The sequence below is a fragment of the Botrytis byssoidea genome (assembly GCF_014898295.1).
Source record: "Botrytis byssoidea strain MUCL 94 chromosome Unknown BBYS_014, whole genome shotgun sequence".
NCBI lineage: Eukaryota > Fungi > Ascomycota > Leotiomycetes > Helotiales > Sclerotiniaceae > Botrytis > Botrytis byssoidea.
The window spans coordinates 515,927-536,588 of NW_024065855.1; the positions used below are offsets into that span (position 1 = coordinate 515,927).

Genomic DNA, 20,662 nt, shown 5'->3' on the forward strand with positions numbered 1-20,662 from the left:
CTAATTTATATATATATAATTTGATTGACAAATCGATTAACTTTCGTTTCATTAATAAGCGTAATTTTAACCATTTCAATAAAAAAATACTATAAATTATAAAAATCAATTTCGAAAATATCAATAAAATAAATTAAGTTTATTGAATTTATATAATATTGAATAATACTTCTAATAAATATACGAGCTCTATTTTAGAGCTTAAAATTATATTTACAAACAAATTCATCAACAAAGGAGCGAAATCGTTTGATATTAAAAACTATTTGTCGCTTGACAGTACTTATGAGTTCATCAGCTGATTCTATTTTCTGCTTTCTCTTTTTCTTTCTTTCTTTCTATTTTGCAATTATATCTACTTATCAAACAAACCGCACAGATGTGATTATATATTAGATAATAAATTAACTTTGAAATAATAATAAACAAAATGAAATAAGGGAATAGCAAATAGCAAATAGCAAATAATAAAAGAAGCAAAATAAAAAGAGCGAATTATATATTGTTTTTTGTTTTTATTTTTATTGTTTTACAAATTATAATAATATTAATATTTTTCTCTTTACATTTTATTATAAGTAAGTATAGTCAGAATTCCGAGTTGGAGCTAAGCAATCGCTATCTCAACCTATTGATTTATTATGCTCATAAATGGCCCAAAAGTCGGGTCGTGCAGAGAGGCAGGAATTTAACTTGCCACAGACCTCATCCCACATATCACCATGTACCCCGGTAGGTATCGTGAGAACTTATATTGTTAATTAGCCAGTAAAAGCTGCCCTACTAAACTATATCATTATTTTCATTTTCTCGTACCTCATACACATCGATTAATTTATTCGATCCTTAAATGCAAACGCCTTGTTTCGCAGGTATATCAGAACCCACACCACAAAATGCAAAAAGATGTCCTGCTCGCTTATAAATTACCCTTTTCAAAGGGAGATAATGCCCCTTCAGAAACCAGTCTGATGCCAATGTTCATGCGCCCCAAGTCTTCCATTGCACATGCCAGGTCCAAACCAATCAAACAATTCTACCACCATGAAATGAAATGCTAAAAGACCGCCAGATATGCCCCAACTTAATTTTGTTCCGAGCCCCAGTTCAACGGCGGCTATTACGACGAGAGGATACCAGATCCATCGTCTAGCGAGAGAGGAAAGACATGGCTTTGTTATCATGAAAACTTTGAAAAGAAATATTGACACTCTAGCTAATAAGGTAAGAGATTGCTTATTGTGATGAGCCCACGTTTCACCATAGTGACGGTAGAGAGATATGCGATTCTTGAAAGAGGCAACAAGCGTGGTGGGTGGTGGCATTAGTAGTGGAGTGGTGATGTAAGGTTTTGTAACAGGAACAGCAGTGCGAGTTCGACTGATTTCCAATGCGAGCTGGGAGGTTGGTGTGGGTGAGGATGAACGAGATGAGGTCTCAGATGAAGCATCTTCGATATATGCTCTCGAGCGCACTCGCTTCGGTTCTCGTTCGTTAACTGGTGTTGCGGGTGGCATGGGTGAGTCAATTGCTTGGATTCTTCCACGGATTCCCGATGAACTACCATGCCGCGCACGGGTTGGATTTTGTAAGCCTCTTTCTGTTCTGATTGCTTCTAAGATCTCATTTGCACTTGGTCGATCGTTGGGATTGACAGCAAGTAATTTCTTGAGAAAGTTGTAGAGCTGATTTGGTAATTCTGGTCGCTCTCGTCGTTCGTCTTGAAATCCAGACCATGTACTAATTTCAGCCCTAAGTAGATCCATGTCTTCAAAGTCTTCCTCGAAGCTGTCTGCACTCTTGTAAGGAAGTCGTCGGAAACACATGAAATACAGTATCATTCCCAAGCTGAAAATGTCAGATTTCGTAGTGAAATTCCCATATCGACCAAACTGATCTTGCTTCAAAACTTCAGGAGCACAGTACGATATCGTGCCTGTAGACCCCGTCGATTTCCTTACAACGTTTTCCGCTTGCACTTCTCCGAAGTCGCTTATGAGGCATCTCATATCACTTCCATCCTGATGTAGCAAGCAGTTACTTGGTTTCAAGTCTCGATGAATGTAATTCGAAGCGTGTAGATGTGCAAGGCCCGACGTAATATCCTTGAAGAACGAATAAATTTCCTCAAACTGCAATTTTCGCTGTGATGATCTCAGATCAGGTCGTTCGGCGCCCCCTCTTGATCTTCTTCGCATTTGCTCCTTCAATTGTTCATTTGTCGTCTGCACATTTGGCGTAGGTCCAGCGATATAACGTAATAAGTCTCCGGAGTTGCAATACTGCTGAAGAATGTAGGCGCATGGTACTGAGGGACTGAACCGATTCACTTGAACGTCTTCGAGCCAGACATGTCGATACGATACGAGGTTTGGGTGAGAAAGCCCCTGTAAGAGCTGAACCTCAATGAGAACTGTAGAAGTTAGTACAGGAATTGCGAGTAAAGAGAATCATAATACCTTTCTCTAACCATGCATGATCATCTCCAACTGGTACTCTCTTGCACGCAAATTGACCTACAGCCCGTCAGCACATCGTTTTGTATATTATTGGATCTTCATACCTAGAGACACCCCATCGAGCTCATGGCGGACTAAAAGAACTACTCCCTTCCCTCCACGGCCTAATTCCTTTTCCTCAATGAAGAATCTCTTGAAATAGTTTGGGCTGAAAGCTTCCTTCTTTATAGTATGCCCCGTTTCCACTGCTGGAGTACTTGCCACAAATTCTACATGGTCTTCTGTATCATGTACATAGTTCGCAGATGGAGAGGCAGGTTGCACGAGTCTGCGAATCGGACTGGAGGGTGCTTGCTCATTCGGACCACTGTTTGCAGCATGAAGCATGCGAAAGTATTCTGGAGCTATGAAAGCATTTGCACGAGCGGAAGGAGTAGGCTGCTGTCGCTCGGGAGAGGGTGCGCGCAATGGTCGATGACATGTTGGGCAATCATTTAAGACGAGACCGGGAGGGGCACTTCGTAGAACTAATTGTTGAGTATTGGGATCCCTTATAACGATCGCATCATCATGACGACTGTGAGACTAAATATTAGCATGCATGTGCTAGCTAGCTTCCAGCTTCCAATTCAATCAAATGCTGTGAGCAGACAAAAAAAAAGAGGTTTAACCTACAGTACAATTTCTCGACTGTCTCGAGATGAATATGGGACTAAAGACATGGTAGAGAGTCGGTGCTTGTGAAGTTAACCTTGGAAGCAATTGATTGATGTTATAAAACAAGATCTTCTCAATCTTTTATGTCACATTGTTTATTATTTGAGTAATGCTTTGATAACATAAGTCGAGTGTGTATACAAGAGGTGTACATGCAGCAATTGCAGTAATGTGAGGATACACAATATTCAATACAATCGTTATCCAATTCCCAATAAACTTTTTATGTCGCCATGACATGTTCATGTTCATGTTCATGTTCATGTTATCGGGACGGGACGATCATTCTAGTGACTGCCATTGTTGTCCAGGCGTTTCCCTTTCCCCACATTGTTTACATCAGCCTCCTCAGCCTCCTCAGCCTCCTCAGCCTCACTAAAATGTCGATTTTATAGGTCTCCGTCACTGAGGTGATACTACCGACAAGGGCCGATCCCATCTTTCAACTCTCTGTACCCATTTTCATACCCAATCTGCAATCTGCAATCTTCAATCTTCAATATCGACAACTGCATCCAACCATGCCTTTGAAGTTACAAGGCCTTCAAGTTACAAGGCCTTCAAGTTACAGAATCTTCATCAATTACCATAAGCTACGTGCGTTGCCACTGAGCACTGGGGCATACAATGAACTTTGGATATTCAATCAACTATCGATGACTTGATGGATGAGTTCGTGACTGACTCTGTTTACGAAGTCAAAACCTCAAAGTAGCAGTGACGAACGGCTGACACGAGGCGGGTACCTACATCTATCCATCTTGCTGAAATCAAACATTCCGGATCATTACATTATGATTTACATGTGGGCAGATAGTATGGAAGTTGTCTCGAAGAATGAGCTCCATTATCTCAACCTCTCAATGTTAAACATCATTAAAGTTATTTGATATTGATGCTCGGGGTTTGATGCCACTACGACTCAACTACTGTTTACACTGGATCTTCAAACACTGACAACGGATGTGACATTGTATTGCTTTCGGGGGAGGTCACCAAGAAAGCCATGCCGAAGACAATCGGCGAGGATTGTTTCAATGTCTTACTGTACCACATGATCACCTCGACAACATCCACAAAGATTCTCCCCCGCCCCATATGGAGTTGGTCATTCTACTTCGACATATGCTGGGCCCAATAATACATCTTGCGCACATGGTAACGCGATTATGTACAGGTCTCGCATGCTTTGTACTGAATTCGGAGGTTAATATGCAGCCTACCGCATTAAGCAAGCATGGGATATTCCTTCTCGAAGGCGGAAGCTTGCAGAGAAGGTTTTTGAGGTGCGGCTAATCATCTCGATGATCGGAGTAACAACAAAGAGGATCAATAGATCTCATCTTATGACCATCGAGCAATTTTGCATCGGACCGCTTGTAAAGATTGGGTGATACAAGACGTATTTGACCTTCGAGGAATCATTAACCGTTCAAAGTCATGAAGCCCATTTTGAAACGACGAAGTTCTTTGTTTTCAAAATTAGATTTGGGTCCTTCTTTACATATTACGGCTTGTACCTCAACTAGTTTGAAGCCACAAACGAGTACATCTATTGGATGGTATACAGAAGCTCTAATTTTGCCAAGGTCCAAAATCTTCGATAGAACAAAGGGTGAAGTTCACGTTGTTCCATTGTGGCTTCTAGAAAATTATCTTTATTGAGAAGAATTATTTTGGTGCTTCCATCTTTTCGATGAAGTGTTACATATAAATTTAAAAGCCAGAGATGATTCAATGGATCGTCAATTACAGGCGGTATGGGTGATGCAAGTTTGATAATCGGCGTGATAATCATTGTTGTTACGGTCATTGGAGGTGCAATTGGCTTTTTCGTATGGTACCAATTATGAAGGTCAAGACAGTGCAATGGAGAAATACCGATGAACCCTCTACAGGAACGTCGTCCAGATGGTCAACGTGGACGAGTCCATGAAGAAGGTCGCCACACACAAAATCGGCGTCAAGGCACCCCCGGTTTGGCTGACATTATTGGCAATTCTCTTGACCGTCCTAGGGATAGAACAGAGAATAATGATGGTCGAAGCCTAGCAGATATTGTAATTCCACCACCCAAACGACGAAGAAAGGCATCAGCAGCTCGTTTGATGAAAGTACAGAAACGAGACATCGCCGAAGAACCAGAAGATGGGCCAAGTACAGCTAATGCTGAAAATCGGTCATCGGATGGCTTGCGTACATCTACTACACATGATGATCAATCTACAGTAGGATCTGGAGAAAAAAGCAAAGGCAAACCAGCCCCCGAAAAGTTTCAAAGACCAGTCGTCTCTCCTCAGAATATCGATACTCCTCTCATTACAGTCGAGTCCTCTGCGAGCTGTTCTCAAGAAGAGGGCAGCCTTGAATCAGAATCTTGACCGATCAAACTAGCAAAGATGGGGGACAGCCAATATGCTGATAAATCATGTCAATTTGTAATCTCGGGAAATAACGACTGCGATTTTACCGAACCCCGCGATACCAACTGACGTAAACGAGGCAAGGGAAATTGCTTGCGGATCAAAATGTAAGATCCTCCCCAAATATATCAAGCTGCGACTTACATATGGGAAAACATTCGGAGTATGGAAAATGATCAAGTCCGAACCTAGTAGATACCAGCAGTGCAGACAGGAATTATGATATGATATAAAAAGACAGAGAGGGCTGTTCATATAAAATACATAATATCTTGAGGTGGCAGACTTAAGTTTTTTATATATACTATTTTCCATTTCAATCGCCACATAATATCGAGAGATTACAAGACAAATTGCCTTGCTAAAATATGTCGAAACTTATTGTTATAACCAGTGTCACCGGTGCCCAAGTGCGAATTCCCATAAACTCAGGTGTACGGATGCTAAGCAAAGATAGGGATCATCAATTGCCGAAACATTTCTCCGCTTCCCAGAATGGCGAGTTCGAGGCACAACACGCAATCCAACAAGTGTGACTGCTCAAGCATTAGCAGAAAACGGAGTCGAAATTGTCCAAGCAGACTTTGATGACAAACCATCATTATCTTCAGCTTTCCAAGGGGCAACTGTAATTTACTCTAATACCGATTTCTTCGTGCATCTCTTCACAGGTATATCCGCAGGCTCGCCTCCTGGCCGCACAGTCCTCGAACATGCCTATGATCGGGAAGTCGCCCAAGGGATCAACATCGCAGAAGCAGCTGCTTCACCGAGTGTTCTCGAAACGTTGGAGTATTTCATCTATTCCTCTCTGAGCGATGCAATGAAATGGAGCAAAGGTAAATATACCTCGGTATATCATTTTGATTCGAAAGCCGAAACAATCCGGCAGATTGAATCTCGATTTCCGGATTTGGCAACGAGAATGAGTACCCTCCAAATGGGATATTATGTCACGAATTGGAAAGCTTTTCTACCGATGGCACCACAAAAACAGGATGATGGGAGTTTTTTGTTTGAAAGACCTTTGAGTCCGGATAGTGTGGTAGACTTTGTCGTGACGCAGAAAGATACGGGAGGGTTTGTTAAAGCGTTGATTGAGATGCCGCCGGGAAAGAATCTTATAGGTGTTTCGGAAAGAATGACATGGAAAGAGTGGACGAAGATTTGGGGGGATGTTTTAGGAGTCAAGGCGGGGTTTAGACAGGTTTCGGCAGAGACGTTTTGGAAAGGGACACCGGATGCTTTGAGGGAGATGCAGCTTGCTTGGGAGTATGTGGATGAATTCGGTCATACGGGTGGGGATCCGGACGTTTTGAGACCGGTTGAGGTGAGTTTTTTTTACTTTCTTTTTATGTTGGGTGGTGAAAGATACAGTGCTGATGTTTAGTGTAGCTCAAGGTCAAGATCCCGGTGACGTCGATGGAGGAATATATGAAGAGTGAAGATTGGACAGCTGTCTTGAGTTCTTGAAGAGGAAACTCTATTTTGCAGGAGCAGGTACATCTCTATAAAATTTTTATCTATGGTATTCAAGAGATCAAGAGATATAAAATCATCCATAACAGTAATTTTATAACATAATCGATGGGGAATTATCTTCTCTCCCGCTTTCAAAGCCCCCCTCTCTCACACACACATTGACCTTCTTGTCTTTCAACACGAATCCACATTTCTGTGGATTCAAATAATGATGATCTGGGTTGGGATGGTATTCTTGCTTCAGTTTTTAATATTTTTCTTGCTATATGTTTTTAGATAAAAAATACCAAGGACTGATGTTAATGACCAGTCGAAGTGTAATTATTTTCTGCTTAACGTGGTTTATCACCAGGTCGCTAATATCACCAGATCGCCATTTTATATATAATATTTAATTACTTTAAATTTATATTATTCAATAACAATTAAATCAATTAATTGAAATTATTAAGAATCTAATAATCTAAAATCTATTTTATTATTTTGATAAATTCTTATATTATATTCTGTTTTTCTGTATTTACTATAATATTAAATAAAAAATGTTTTTTTATTAAAATCCTTTTCTTTTTAATACTTATTATATTGAATCTAAATATTAATCTTTTACTAAAATAATATATCAAAAGCCTCTTATTTAATAAATATATCTTCTTAATATGATTAAGTTTTTTTCGTATATCAATATTTATTTAATATTTTATTTATTATTTGAAGTATATAATTCTTTATATTCAAAAGTATATTCTTATTATAACGGAGGGATAGCTATGTCGATTGGTCACTCTGATTATATAATAGGTATGTATAGTGATAATAAACTAGATTAACTTGAGGTATGATTATAAGGATTATACCTATCTTATATATTCTAATCAAACAATGAAGTTGTTTAATTAGATATTAGGGTTTATATATAAAATGAATAGAAGACTATATAGTGATTATAGGAATAAGCACTTCGGAGGAGTACTATGCTCAATTATATATTGTTGCACAAGACAGTGAATTCCGTGACACTTATAAATTAATTTTTTTATACTTTTAGTTAGAGTTAATATAGCTTCAAATATAAATATAAAAAAACTTGATTAATAATAAGTTATTCGAGATTTAATTAATATTAATTGAGAAAGAGCTTCAATTAAATTATAAGGGATTTAAAAGATTTATTGATTTAAATTGAAAAAGAGAGGAATAGATATACAAATTCGAATATCTAATTTTGAGAAAATAGTTTTAGAATTAAATGATATTAAACCTACTCCTCAAAATTCTGATTTTATATTCTGAGAAATAATTGATTCTTAATATATAATTTTGAAAATTATAAAGAATTTAATTTTCGAAATATAATTAATATATATTTTAATAAATCTATTAATTTGAATATCATATAAATATTTTAAATTATTAAAACAATCAATATCAAATAATTGAATTAAATGATTTAAATATAATAATAAATATATATATATAATATTATTCTCTTTATAATATAACTAAAAAACTATAGATTTATAGCTTTATATATTCATTTAATACTAATATTCAATATTTGCCCTCTTTTTAATTTAAAATATACTTATTAAAATATTTCAATTATTTTAAATTTATCTCATTATTTATTTATTTATTAGAAATGGGTTTAATAATTCAATTCATAGAAAAATCAATTTTGATATATGAATTAGAAAAATAAATCTATTCTTGAATTATTAGAAATAGAGATATAATTTTATTTTCCCTGTTATTATATATAATTACTATAGTTCATCTTTTATTATCTAATTATATTACTTTGTTTCTATTATTTCATTTAATATTAATAATAATTATATTAGTATATTGTCAGAGTACGGGTAAAGACTTATATTGTATCATAAGAGTAGAAGAGCTATGGAAGAGTAAAGCCCTATTTATAAAAGATAGGGCATACTAATAATCTATACCTGAGATACAAAAATAATTATAGAATATATAGTTAATACCATAATAATATTTCTTGCTTAAGGCAATCGATTTACGATTATAATCAAAATACTCTAATTTCTATTATTGAATTAAAATAAACTTTTTTAAAAATAATAATTAATTAATAAAGTTTTTTAGATTTGCCTCAATCTCATTTCAGAAATATATTTGATATATCTAATATAAGTATTAATAAAGAATTAATAAAATTAAAAATAATAGATTTTTTGAAATCTATTTAAATCAATAAATCTAGCTTATTTGAATTCGTTAAATAAAAGATAATGATTATATTTTCCTAATCATAAAGATTTTTAATAAGTTGCCAAAATATTAGATGATATTTCTATTTGATTTAATAATGAAATCTGTTTTTATTATAATAATCAAGAATTTCTTTAAATTTTTATTATTTAGTTTTTTTGTATATTTTATTATTTCTTTTGAGGATTTAGCCTTAATTTCTATATAATTTGATAATATTAATAATATCCTAATCTAATAATTCTAATAAATAATAAAACAATCAGAATAATAAAGTATAAAATCTTAAAAAGATTTTTGAAATTAATTAGAATTGAAACAAAAGATACATTATAACCGTGAAAATCGTATAAAAACTAAATCTAGTTATATTAAAGCCTTTTTTATAATAATTAGTTTTTATATCTTTATATGTAACTTATATTTTTTATTTCTTTTTTTATTATAAAAGAGTATTGGTATAGATTTTATTATTAATCTTTGTATTTTTGATTAAGTAAACGATAATGTAACTTTTAATTTAATTAAAATAAATCAAATTGAATTTATAATCTTATTAGCTTTAGAAACTCTTGTTTTCATTTAATATATAGATTTAATAAAATAAATATAATAACTTAATATTGAATAATATAAATAAAAACTATAATTAGTAAAGAAGAAGAAGATATTAATAATTTTTAATATAGTATTATTTAATACAAATTCTATAAATACAAAATTCATTAAATTAATTATTCAATAAAAGGTTTATAAAAATATAAAGATATTATTCAACTATAATATTGATTCTTTTTATTTAATTATTGGATTTGGAATAGAATAAGAAAAATTGTTTTAAAGCGATTAATAAGTATTCAAATAAATATTTTCAAAACTTAGAAATAAATTGTAAACCTCTATTGGATATAATATTATTAAATATATTATACAAATAATAAATCTTTTTGACAAATCAATTTACAAGCCTTTTTATAAATAATCCTATAATTAATATAAAATATTATATTTTGATCAAATAATAAACAATTATAATAATATATTAATACTTTTTTCCATAATATTCACTAATTAATAATAATATAATATAATCAATGGAAATATCAAACCAAAAACAAAATAATATTAATAATAATTCAAAGAATCCAAATATAATAAAGCAAAAAGCTTTTATTCGAAAATAGAATTAACAAGCTTATATAAATATCTCAATCTCCCTTGATATATTAAACTATTAATATATACAAAAAATAAGATCAATAGTTTTAATATAACCAAGATATCCAGTTAATCCAATTGAATACATTTAATATATAATCTATATATAAAACTCAGCAAAAAAAAAACGAAAAGATAATTATAATAAAAAATCTTATTATTTATTAATCTATAATCTTATAAGATTATTCGAAAATCTTTTTGGATTTCTAGTAATTAATAATAAGTAAAGAGATTTCTAAATATTATATATATAGTAATAATTAGTTCAAATAATTTATATATTTTATTAATAAAATTATTAATTAGCTTATTAATATCAGGAATGATTATACCCATTAGAACTATAATTAAGTTTAAATTATTATTTGCTTATTGAATAATATCTTTGAATATAATAATATCGAATACTCTTTTTAAAAGGATTATCTATAAGCAGTTTTTAATTCAATTATTATTAGAATTAATATATATTAAATGATTTTCTGTTTTATAATTTAAAGTATTAGGATGAATAACTTTATAGCCAGATTGATATATAATATAAAAATTAAATTCAAATAAGAATTTAGTTTATTTAATTTATTATTAATTTAAAATTTTTGTTAATATAAAGTATTTAAGATTTTTATGATTAATAATAATTTTGAATAACTTCTAAATCCTATATAATTCTGGTTTCCATTTTTCTAATAATTTTATAATAGTTAGGAGTTTTTTATTATAAATCTTATAATTATATTCAATAATATTATATTTTAATAAAAAATATATTATTGGATATAGATATTCTTTATTATTGTATTATAAAAGAATATCTTTTATGATTTAATTAAAAATATTAGTTTTTATGATTGTATAATAATAATAATTAAATATAATAAGAATTAGGATAAAAAAGAAAATAGTTTTTAATATCTTAAAGGTATTTTTTTGGTTAGAGGTTTAGTTTTATATCTTTTCCTTTTTTAAAAAGCAATTGAAGAATTCTATAATTTTGAAAAAGTTATAAATAAAATATTAATAAAAATTAACAAAATCAAAAAAATATTAAAGATTTTTAAATTTAATTAATAATTTTTAATTAAATATAATATTGACTTTTTCCAAATTTATTTCTATATTTCCTGGAATAATAATCAAATTGAAATACTTAATTCTTTTTATTTCGAATTCATATTTATTAATATCAATTTATAATTTAATATTGATTAATTATTAAATTATTTTATAAATATATTTTCTATAATTTATAATATTCTCAGAATAAATAAGAATATTATTCAAATATATTATACAAATTCTATTTAAAAGATCAAAAAGAATATAGTTAATATAATTCTAAAATAAGATAAATATATTACAAAATCCAAAAAATATTACTAATAATTCAAATAAATTAAAACAAATAATAAAAACAGTTTTTTATTTATGGTTTTTTATAATCTATAACTTATTAAAAATAATAATAATATTAAACTTAATATAGATTTTGATATAATAAAAAATATTAAAAGTTTTTTTAATCAATAATAAAAAATATCAATTTTAATAATAATATTATTTAATCTTAATTTAATAGATGTAAATATTTCCTAGATTAATAATAAAAAAATAAATAAGATAAAAAGAAGTTTCTAAAAAATCCTTATCAAATTAGTACAAATTATGAAAATAATTTAAACTTAACTAAGGATATTAAACAATCTTTATTTATAATAATCTTTATTAATATATCTCAATTTTACAATCCTAGAAATATTAGATAAAAGTTTATTAATAAAAAAAATAGAATCCAAATAAAATTATAAAACCAAAAAGATAATTTATCTTGATTTTGTTATAAAAGGAATAAATCAATTGTTTTCTATAACGTATTAATATCACTATTACAAATTATAACACAATTGAATAATACTTCTATAACTATATAATATAGCTTATAAACTTATTTAATTTGTTTAAAATACTTTTGTAATATAAATATCTTAGTTCTTATAAAATTATATAAAATTATTGGTTATAAAGAACTTTATATCCTATATTTCAAATCAAATACTTTATAAAATATCGAATAATTTATTTAAAAGATTTAATAATATTGATATATATAATAAAAATAGAATATTTTAATTTTATAATAGTTTTTTATATATTCTAAAATTAGTAATTATTTAAACTAAAATTGATTTTAAAATTAATCAATTTAAAATCATTTTAACCCAAATATTCATTTTATTACTAATATAATAAATATAATATAGATTTGATCCAAATAATACTTTGAGATTAGTAATATCAGAATTTCTTTGAATATTTAGAATTTTAATAAATTCAAGGATTACAAATTAATTTTAAAATAATAATAAAATATTTTTAAAACTTTTATTAATAATTTTCTTTATAAAAACTGATTTCAGAATAAACTTTTATAAAAATAATTTAGAATTGATTAATACAATTTTACTACTTTTTAATAAAATTATTTTTTGATTATTAGCTATATCGAGAATAATAATTATTATAAAATTAATAGGATAATAATATTTTAAATAATATGTAAATATAAATTTGAATATTATTATTAATTAATTAATAATAGAATTATAATATTGAAGCTATAAAAAATCAAGGATTATAAAATCTATAATTAATAAAATAATAATATAAAATAAATCAATCTTTTTATAATTATTAATTTATATATCTAGAAATATATATTAAAAAAAGATATTAAAAGGCTTTTTATTAGTTAAAAGTAAGTAATAAATATAAAAAAAAGAATATATAAATATATAAAGTTTAAAAACAACTTTTTTATTAATAAAGCTATAATTTATAACTTTATTATTTATAAAATTAATAAATAGAATAATTATATTAAATATAAAGAAGATTTTTATTGAGATTTTAAAAAATTTGTTATTCATTAATTTAAAATATAAAGAATTCTTAAATATAATTAATTTTTTAATTTACAAAAATAAATTTTCTATAAAAAATCTTGATTTATAATTATTGTTGGTATCACCATGGGGATGGTGAAGATAATATAGTATTATGGTTCACATTATTATAATATTGCTTTCGGTTCTAAAAGCTAGAACTACAATACATTTATATTATAGTGCCGAGGTATTAGTACAAGTGCTAATATAATTATATAATCCCTATCCCAATATTGATAATTCTTTAAAATTATCGAATCATATCCTTTTAGTTAATGTCTTTTTGTTCATATAATTATCTATTCTCCTAATTTCTCTCAATCTATTTTATAATCTTAATCTTTATAATATTATTATTAATCAAGTTCTTTAAAACTTAATACAATTTAGATTTAATTATTGTATTAATTAGGTTAGATTTTTTATTAATTTATTTGATCTTTATAATTTCTTATTTCTTATATACCTTCCGGATAATTATTATATTAATTATTAATCTCTTTTCAATAATTATACCAAGCTTTATAAGATAATTATAAAATGATTTTGAATTGATATATATAATTAATGATATGTTATGATTTGGGAAGATCTTATTAAACATATCTTTAATTATTGTACTAATATCAAAGCCCAAAATCATATTATAGAGCTCTAATGCTAATATACTTTTAATAATTCTTTTGCATTTGATTAATAATTAATAAATAATATTAGCTCTATTGAATCTATTCTGTAAAACAATAATATATCTAATCTGGGAGAATAAATCTTTATTGTTTGTAAAGGATATATTTATAAATATAATCAATTTGAGAGAATTTATATTAAATAGAACAAATTGTAATTCTCTTTCTAAATTATCGATTTGCTATTGAATATATTTATTAAAAGAATTAGTATCTTTTTCCTTTGAATTGACTATTTGTATAGTATATAATAAGTCAAAAAATACTTCTAATTAATATATAATTGCTATATATGCTCTTTGAGCATGTTATATAACATATTAGTCTTTTGCTATTGCTGACTTTTTGAGCTTGTCATACGTACCTTGTATATTAGATAATTCTGATTTAACCAAATGAAGGTTTTCGTATTATTTCTTTTGATTAAAATAAATCATACCATTGTATCATTAAGTAATCAGATTATCATTAAATTTAAGTAATATATCTAATATAAATATTTTATGCTTTTTTGCTATAAAATTTGCGTTTTTGAGCTCAATTTGCTTACAATCTGCAAATGCTTTATTAACTATAATAAATATATTATTTATTTATAGTCTAACAATACCAAACACTATATTATCTTTAATTATATATAATAAATATGAATTGTAGATTGATTATATCATTTTGAGAGTATTAGTGTAATGCTTGTGATAGATGCTAAATCAGTGATTGCCTGCTTCTGGGATGCTATATAATAGTTATACTACTTATAGAATAAAACCTTCTGGAATATTCATTTTTACTAAAGATTATATATAGAATTTTCGAATTAGATTTGATATTGACTGTGTGTATGCTTATATAATGTTGCGAATACTTATAGTAACCTTATTCTTAGATAGTATAGCCATTACTACTAATATAATATATTGATTAATACGTTATATAATAAGTGATTATATCAAAATAGCATTTTTTTCTTAATCTTTCCATATTTGTACAATCAATTAGGATTTGGGAAATACTTTATTGATTTCTTCATTCTTGATTTTATTAATAAAATATAAATTGAATATTCTAGTATCTATAGGTATATCTATAAGTTTTATGAATTGGAATATACTGTTTTTTATAAGTCTATTAACTTCTTTTTATCTTGATTCGATAAAGATTGTTGATACTTATGTATCAATAGATGCTATATAGCATTTAATATATTCATTATCGTTTGAAAAATACATTACTAGATTAGATGATACTATAGATTTTGTAAAATGTACATTCATATTATTATTTGAAAAATAAATTTGAAATATAGAAATCACAATTTAAGGAAACAAATATTATTGATATTATAGATTCCTAAATATATCTAAAAATATCTCCTTAAGATTCCTATTACAAATAATTCGGATATTAGTAAATAAAAGAGAAAATATAATTTTGCTAGATTTTAGTAAAGTTATTTTAGTTATATTTCTAAATATATTTTGTATTATTTGGTTTATTACTTATATAGATGTAATAATCTATTCTTAATGTATTAAATATATTGCTCGTATAGATTGTATAGATGGTAATGATTGTATCAATTCAATAGATTATTTGTCTTAAAGTTGATTTTAATATTAATTTTGATTCTCTTCTATACATAATTTAATTTAAATAATGCGAAATTCTGTTGGATTATTTATTAGTTATATAATATATATCTTATTCTTTATGCCTAATAAATAATATAGATCTATCCATCTTTTATATTCTTTTTATACCCAAATCTTTAAATTGACAAGTAAGTTATATAGAGCCATTATGAATAGTCCATTATATTAATTCAAAGTATTAAATATTTGCCTTATAGCTTATAATTTGTGGATTTCAAATATTACTTTCTTAATTACTACTTAACATTATAGAACTATAAATATAAATAGATTGGATTCGGATATATATGAATATACTCTAAAGACTAAAAGTATTAGAATTAGTTTATTTAATCCTATAATATTATTTATTGCTTTTATAGTTATTTATAGTATTATTTCCTTTAAAATAGAATTATTTAATTCGTTTGCAATAATAGCATATACTCTTTTAATAATTATATAATATTATTTAACCATACTAATTGATTAATAAGCTTTAACTGATATATTCTTTGTTTTTGTCGATATAATTACTGTATATTATATGAATTCCTTATTAATAAAGTTCTTTTTGGCATTATATATAATATAATCTGGAAGGTCAGTGTAGATATCTATTTAGTATTTTCAAAGAGTATCAAAAATATGTTTTATAATAATATTATTCAACCACTATACGGCTTGGAATTATATGTTTTCATTAATAATGTATAGAATGGGGTTAGTATTGATATATATTACATCAATTATAATTAAATAATTGAAATCAATATTATCTTACAGATTGAATTTAAATTGATCTAGTAATTTACCATACTTTTGGTAGTATTAACAGAACTTAATAAGTTTATTAATCTCGACTTATGAAATATCATTATAACTAGTTTATTACAATACTCATAGGAATTTGTGGGCTAAAGGGTAACCAAAATAATAATATAAGCAACATAATTCTATAATAATAAGATAGTACTTATTATTATTAATAATTTGCTATATAAATTATTATATATTTATATACTAAAAAAATACCACATACTTATTGCAATAAATATATGGGTAGCTTATTTCTATATATTGTTTAATGATTGAGTTAATAATATTATTATAATATACACTAAGTTTGTCCATATTATCTAATAATAATAGAAATAATATTTCTACATTTATAATATAAAATTCAATAGTTTCTAATAATAGTTTAAGCTTGATTGATTTGATTAACTCAGCTTTTCCGATTCTGAATATTATATTTATAATTTCTATTTAGCTTTTATTTAGTAATATATCTTCAATAATTATCTTATATATTATATATTGCTTATAGTCTATTATCAACCATTATACTATAATTGTATTAATAATGATTCCTTGAAATTCTCTTATATTATATTTGTTAATATATATTATATTATAGATTTAATATACTAAAGTATATATAAAGAACTTATTAATTAAATAAAATATAATCTTTTTGTTATTAATAGGTTTACTTTGGGTAAGAAAATTCGAATATAATTCTTATATGGATAAATTCTGAAGTTTGAATTATATGAAATAAACTGTAATTTCGCTATCTGTATTGGAATCAAAGTTTTTGGTAGATCCTTTGTATTCGATAAGAAACTACTCAAAACCTTTATCAAAGCTGTTACTAGTACCCTTAAATTACTTCTTATATTTACATTGCGATTTGTTACACTTCTCCTTACTATATCGGGTTGATCAATAGTTATCCTTTTTGTAGACAAAATACTTCTTTTTATCTTATAATTTAAATAAACATTGGTTGCTTTATTTAAAGCCTTTGTTCTGATTATATTCTCTTTTACATTAATATTTTCGATTGATGTAGAATATTGTATTTCTGTTTGAATAAACTAGTTTTTATGTTATAATAGCTGATCTAAGTTCTTTAAAAAGACTTAATATATTATTAGTTGGGCGAAAACAAGCTAGAGAGTATATTTGAATTAATACATATATATTAATAATCTTTTAATAAAGTAATTTATTTATTTGAATAATAATACTAAATCCTTTATATAAGTAATATAATCTTATTATTATCTATTATAAGCAGTAGGTAATTAATTTCCTATTATTCTTTGATTTTATTATAATACTTTTTAATATAATAGTTTTCTATTATCATATAATATTCCTTTTATACTTAGAGTTTTCAAATATAATTTCAAATAAATCACGAATATTCTATATTATATTCAGTATAAATCCTAAATTCATATAATAAAAATCAAGTGCTATATTAATAAATATAGTTGAAAATGCTTTTAGAAATAGATTTTCAGATATATTAATACATTAGTAATTATTAAGAAATATGTTATATTTGTGGGTGAAATTATTATTTTGCTTATTATACTTATTATCTTTGTTATAGAGTTTTGCAAGATTTCCAAAAAGTTGACCAATATTTATAACTCTTGATAATGAATTTGAAAAGATTTCTGGAATATCTTAATTATATTCTGAATTGTTTTTATTATCTTTTTTCATATTATCTCTTTTTTTATTACTATTATTTCCATTATATTTTTATAAGATATTATTTCCTTTGTTTTTTTGTGAAATACTGTTTCCTTTATTTCCTTTGTTTTTATTTAAATCATTACTACTTTTATATAGAATACTATATAATTAATTACTTTTTTCCTTTAATGGTAATGGTAATTGTGGTGGTGAAGGATTGATTTATTGAGAGTGTAATTCTAATTGAAATTGTTTTAAATAATGCTGAACAGTTTTTGAAGATAGTGAATTATTCTATTAATAGAATTAGTGTGTAATATATTTATTGGATTTACTATATTTTTGTAAAGAATTGATATTAATTTGATAAATGAGTTTAGGATATAAAAATACTTGTAATAATGCTTTTTATTCAACCTCAATACTTTTTCCTTTATTATTCAAAGATTGAAATCCGGAAACAATTGTAATCTAGGATAGAGCACTTAGTATTTGTGATAGTTTGTATTAATTAAAACCTAATAATCCAGGCTGACTGCTTACTTAAAATACCTTGGGTTCCTTTAATAATATATATATAAATACTCGAATATCTTTTACAGTTATTCTATACTATATACTCTTTAATTGAAATGTAAATTCCTTATCTATAAATATATTCATAATCTCTTTATTGGATTATTCTCTATATAATAATTGAATTATATTAACTAAAGCATTATAAACAGCTTGTATTATACAAATCTTATACTTTGTAATAAACAAGTTGTATAAACGTAGTTTGTGCCTGAGTTTATATAAAAAACGCATGCTGATTGCCTGAAAATGTTCTGGAGTAAAGTGTTTGAATGCGCTAAAGTAATCCAATCAAAGCTCATTGTTATAATAGATTGATTATTAATATTCATATAGTTTATACTTACAGAAATCCCTAATCTCTCTTATGTTTATTTCTTTTATAAGATCAATAGAGTATTTCTGCCATTTTATAATTAATATATTAAAATTATTAAACAGGATAACTAATAGTATAGCTGATTCGGCTATGTTTCCAGTAGTATCGCTATACTTAAGCTTGTGTTTCGTGGAGTTGTTTTTATATAATTCTGTCATATTAATGAATAATAGATAAATAATAGAATAAAATAATTTAAATATAACTTTGTCAAAATCTAATAGAATTATATTTATTTGAAAAAGGTAATACTTAGCTTAAACTAATAGCTATTAGTTTGTATTTTTCAATATATATTGTTTTAAAGAATAAAATATAGATTAAGATTAAATATAAAAATCGTTGCTATATTATTAACTAATTTTGGATTTTGTTAATATCAAATTATATTGAATTAATATTTAATATAAGAACTGTTGTCATATTGCTAATAGTTCTTATTCACATAAGGGCAGGTATTAAATTATATTGAATTGATATAAGAGTTTATACCTCTTCAGAGAAATACCAACCTTAGTCACAAATCCACATTACATTTGAAATTAAGATGCCAGGCTTCTGATCTGTGATATCACTGATTAGTGTTGATATCACTATAGGGATAGTGAAAACAATATAATACTATGGTTCACACTATTGTAATATTGCTTTCGGTTCTAAAAGCTAGGGCTATGATACGTTTATACTATAGTGCCGAGGCACTAGCGCAAGCGCTAGTGCGGTCACATGATCCCTGTCCCGACAATTATAAATCGAAATTAATTTTTTAATATATTTAATTAAAGAATTAAACTTTTATTCTTTTTTAAATAAATAAATCTCTTGATATATCCTCCTAAATTAATTTTTAAATAAAATTAAAGGAAATTAAAAAAGTATAGTATAATAATATAATTGAAAAGCAATTAATAGATAGAAATAAATTCTAATATAAAGAAATAGTAATATTATAATAGGATTTAGAGTTTTGATATTAATTAATTATTAGAAAATAATTAATATAAAAAATATATCTTATATTAATATTAATATTAATATTATACTTTATATTATTAACTTTTTTTTTTTATAATTACTTTTAATATAATTAGACTTTTTGTAATAAAGATAGAGATTAAGGTTAATACATTATTTTTAAGTATAATAAGATAGAGAATATTAATTTTATCAAATAATATTTAATTATATAAAATTACTAAAAAGATTAAATATAGAAGAAAATATAATAACAGTTTGTTTTTTATTATAAGGTTTTAATTGTTTATAATTAAAATTGATACCTTGGTTTTTTTATTGATTATCAAAATAAGTTTTTCTTTTAAGTTATTATAAATATCTTATCACCAAATTATTTATAAATTAATAATTGATAGTTAAAGGGTTTATTAAAATAATTAACTAAAATA

At 26.1% G+C, this 20,662-nt stretch overlaps 3 protein-coding genes across 3 annotated transcripts; 2 read left to right on the top strand and 1 right to left on the bottom strand.

The window, feature by feature from the left end:
* Positions 1–956: 956 nt before the first annotated feature.
* On the bottom strand, positions 957–3,181 carry EAE97_007309 (uncharacterized protein; the record flags this gene model as incomplete). Its single annotated transcript, XM_038877824.1, has 4 exons — positions 957–2,413; positions 2,460–2,516; positions 2,564–3,036; positions 3,135–3,181. 4 exons carry the CDS (start codon positions 3,179–3,181, stop codon positions 957–959), a joined length of 2,034 nt encoding a protein of 677 aa, XP_038731309.1.
* A 1,878-nt stretch (positions 3,182–5,059) lies between these two features.
* Positions 5,060–5,557, top strand: EAE97_007310 (uncharacterized protein; the record flags this gene model as incomplete). The annotated part of the gene is made up of 1 exon (XM_038877825.1): positions 5,060–5,557. The coding sequence occupies one exon, from the start codon at positions 5,060–5,062 to the stop codon at positions 5,555–5,557; it is 498 nt and encodes a 165-aa protein (XP_038731310.1).
* Positions 5,558–5,967: 410 nt separating this feature from the next.
* Positions 5,968–7,072, top strand: EAE97_007311 (uncharacterized protein; the record flags this gene model as incomplete). The annotated part of the gene is made up of 3 exons (XM_038877826.1): positions 5,968–6,009; positions 6,057–6,929; positions 6,995–7,072. The coding sequence occupies 3 exons, from the start codon at positions 5,968–5,970 to the stop codon at positions 7,070–7,072; spliced, it is 993 nt and encodes a 330-aa protein (XP_038731311.1).
* Between the last annotated feature and the right edge of the window lie 13,590 nt (positions 7,073–20,662).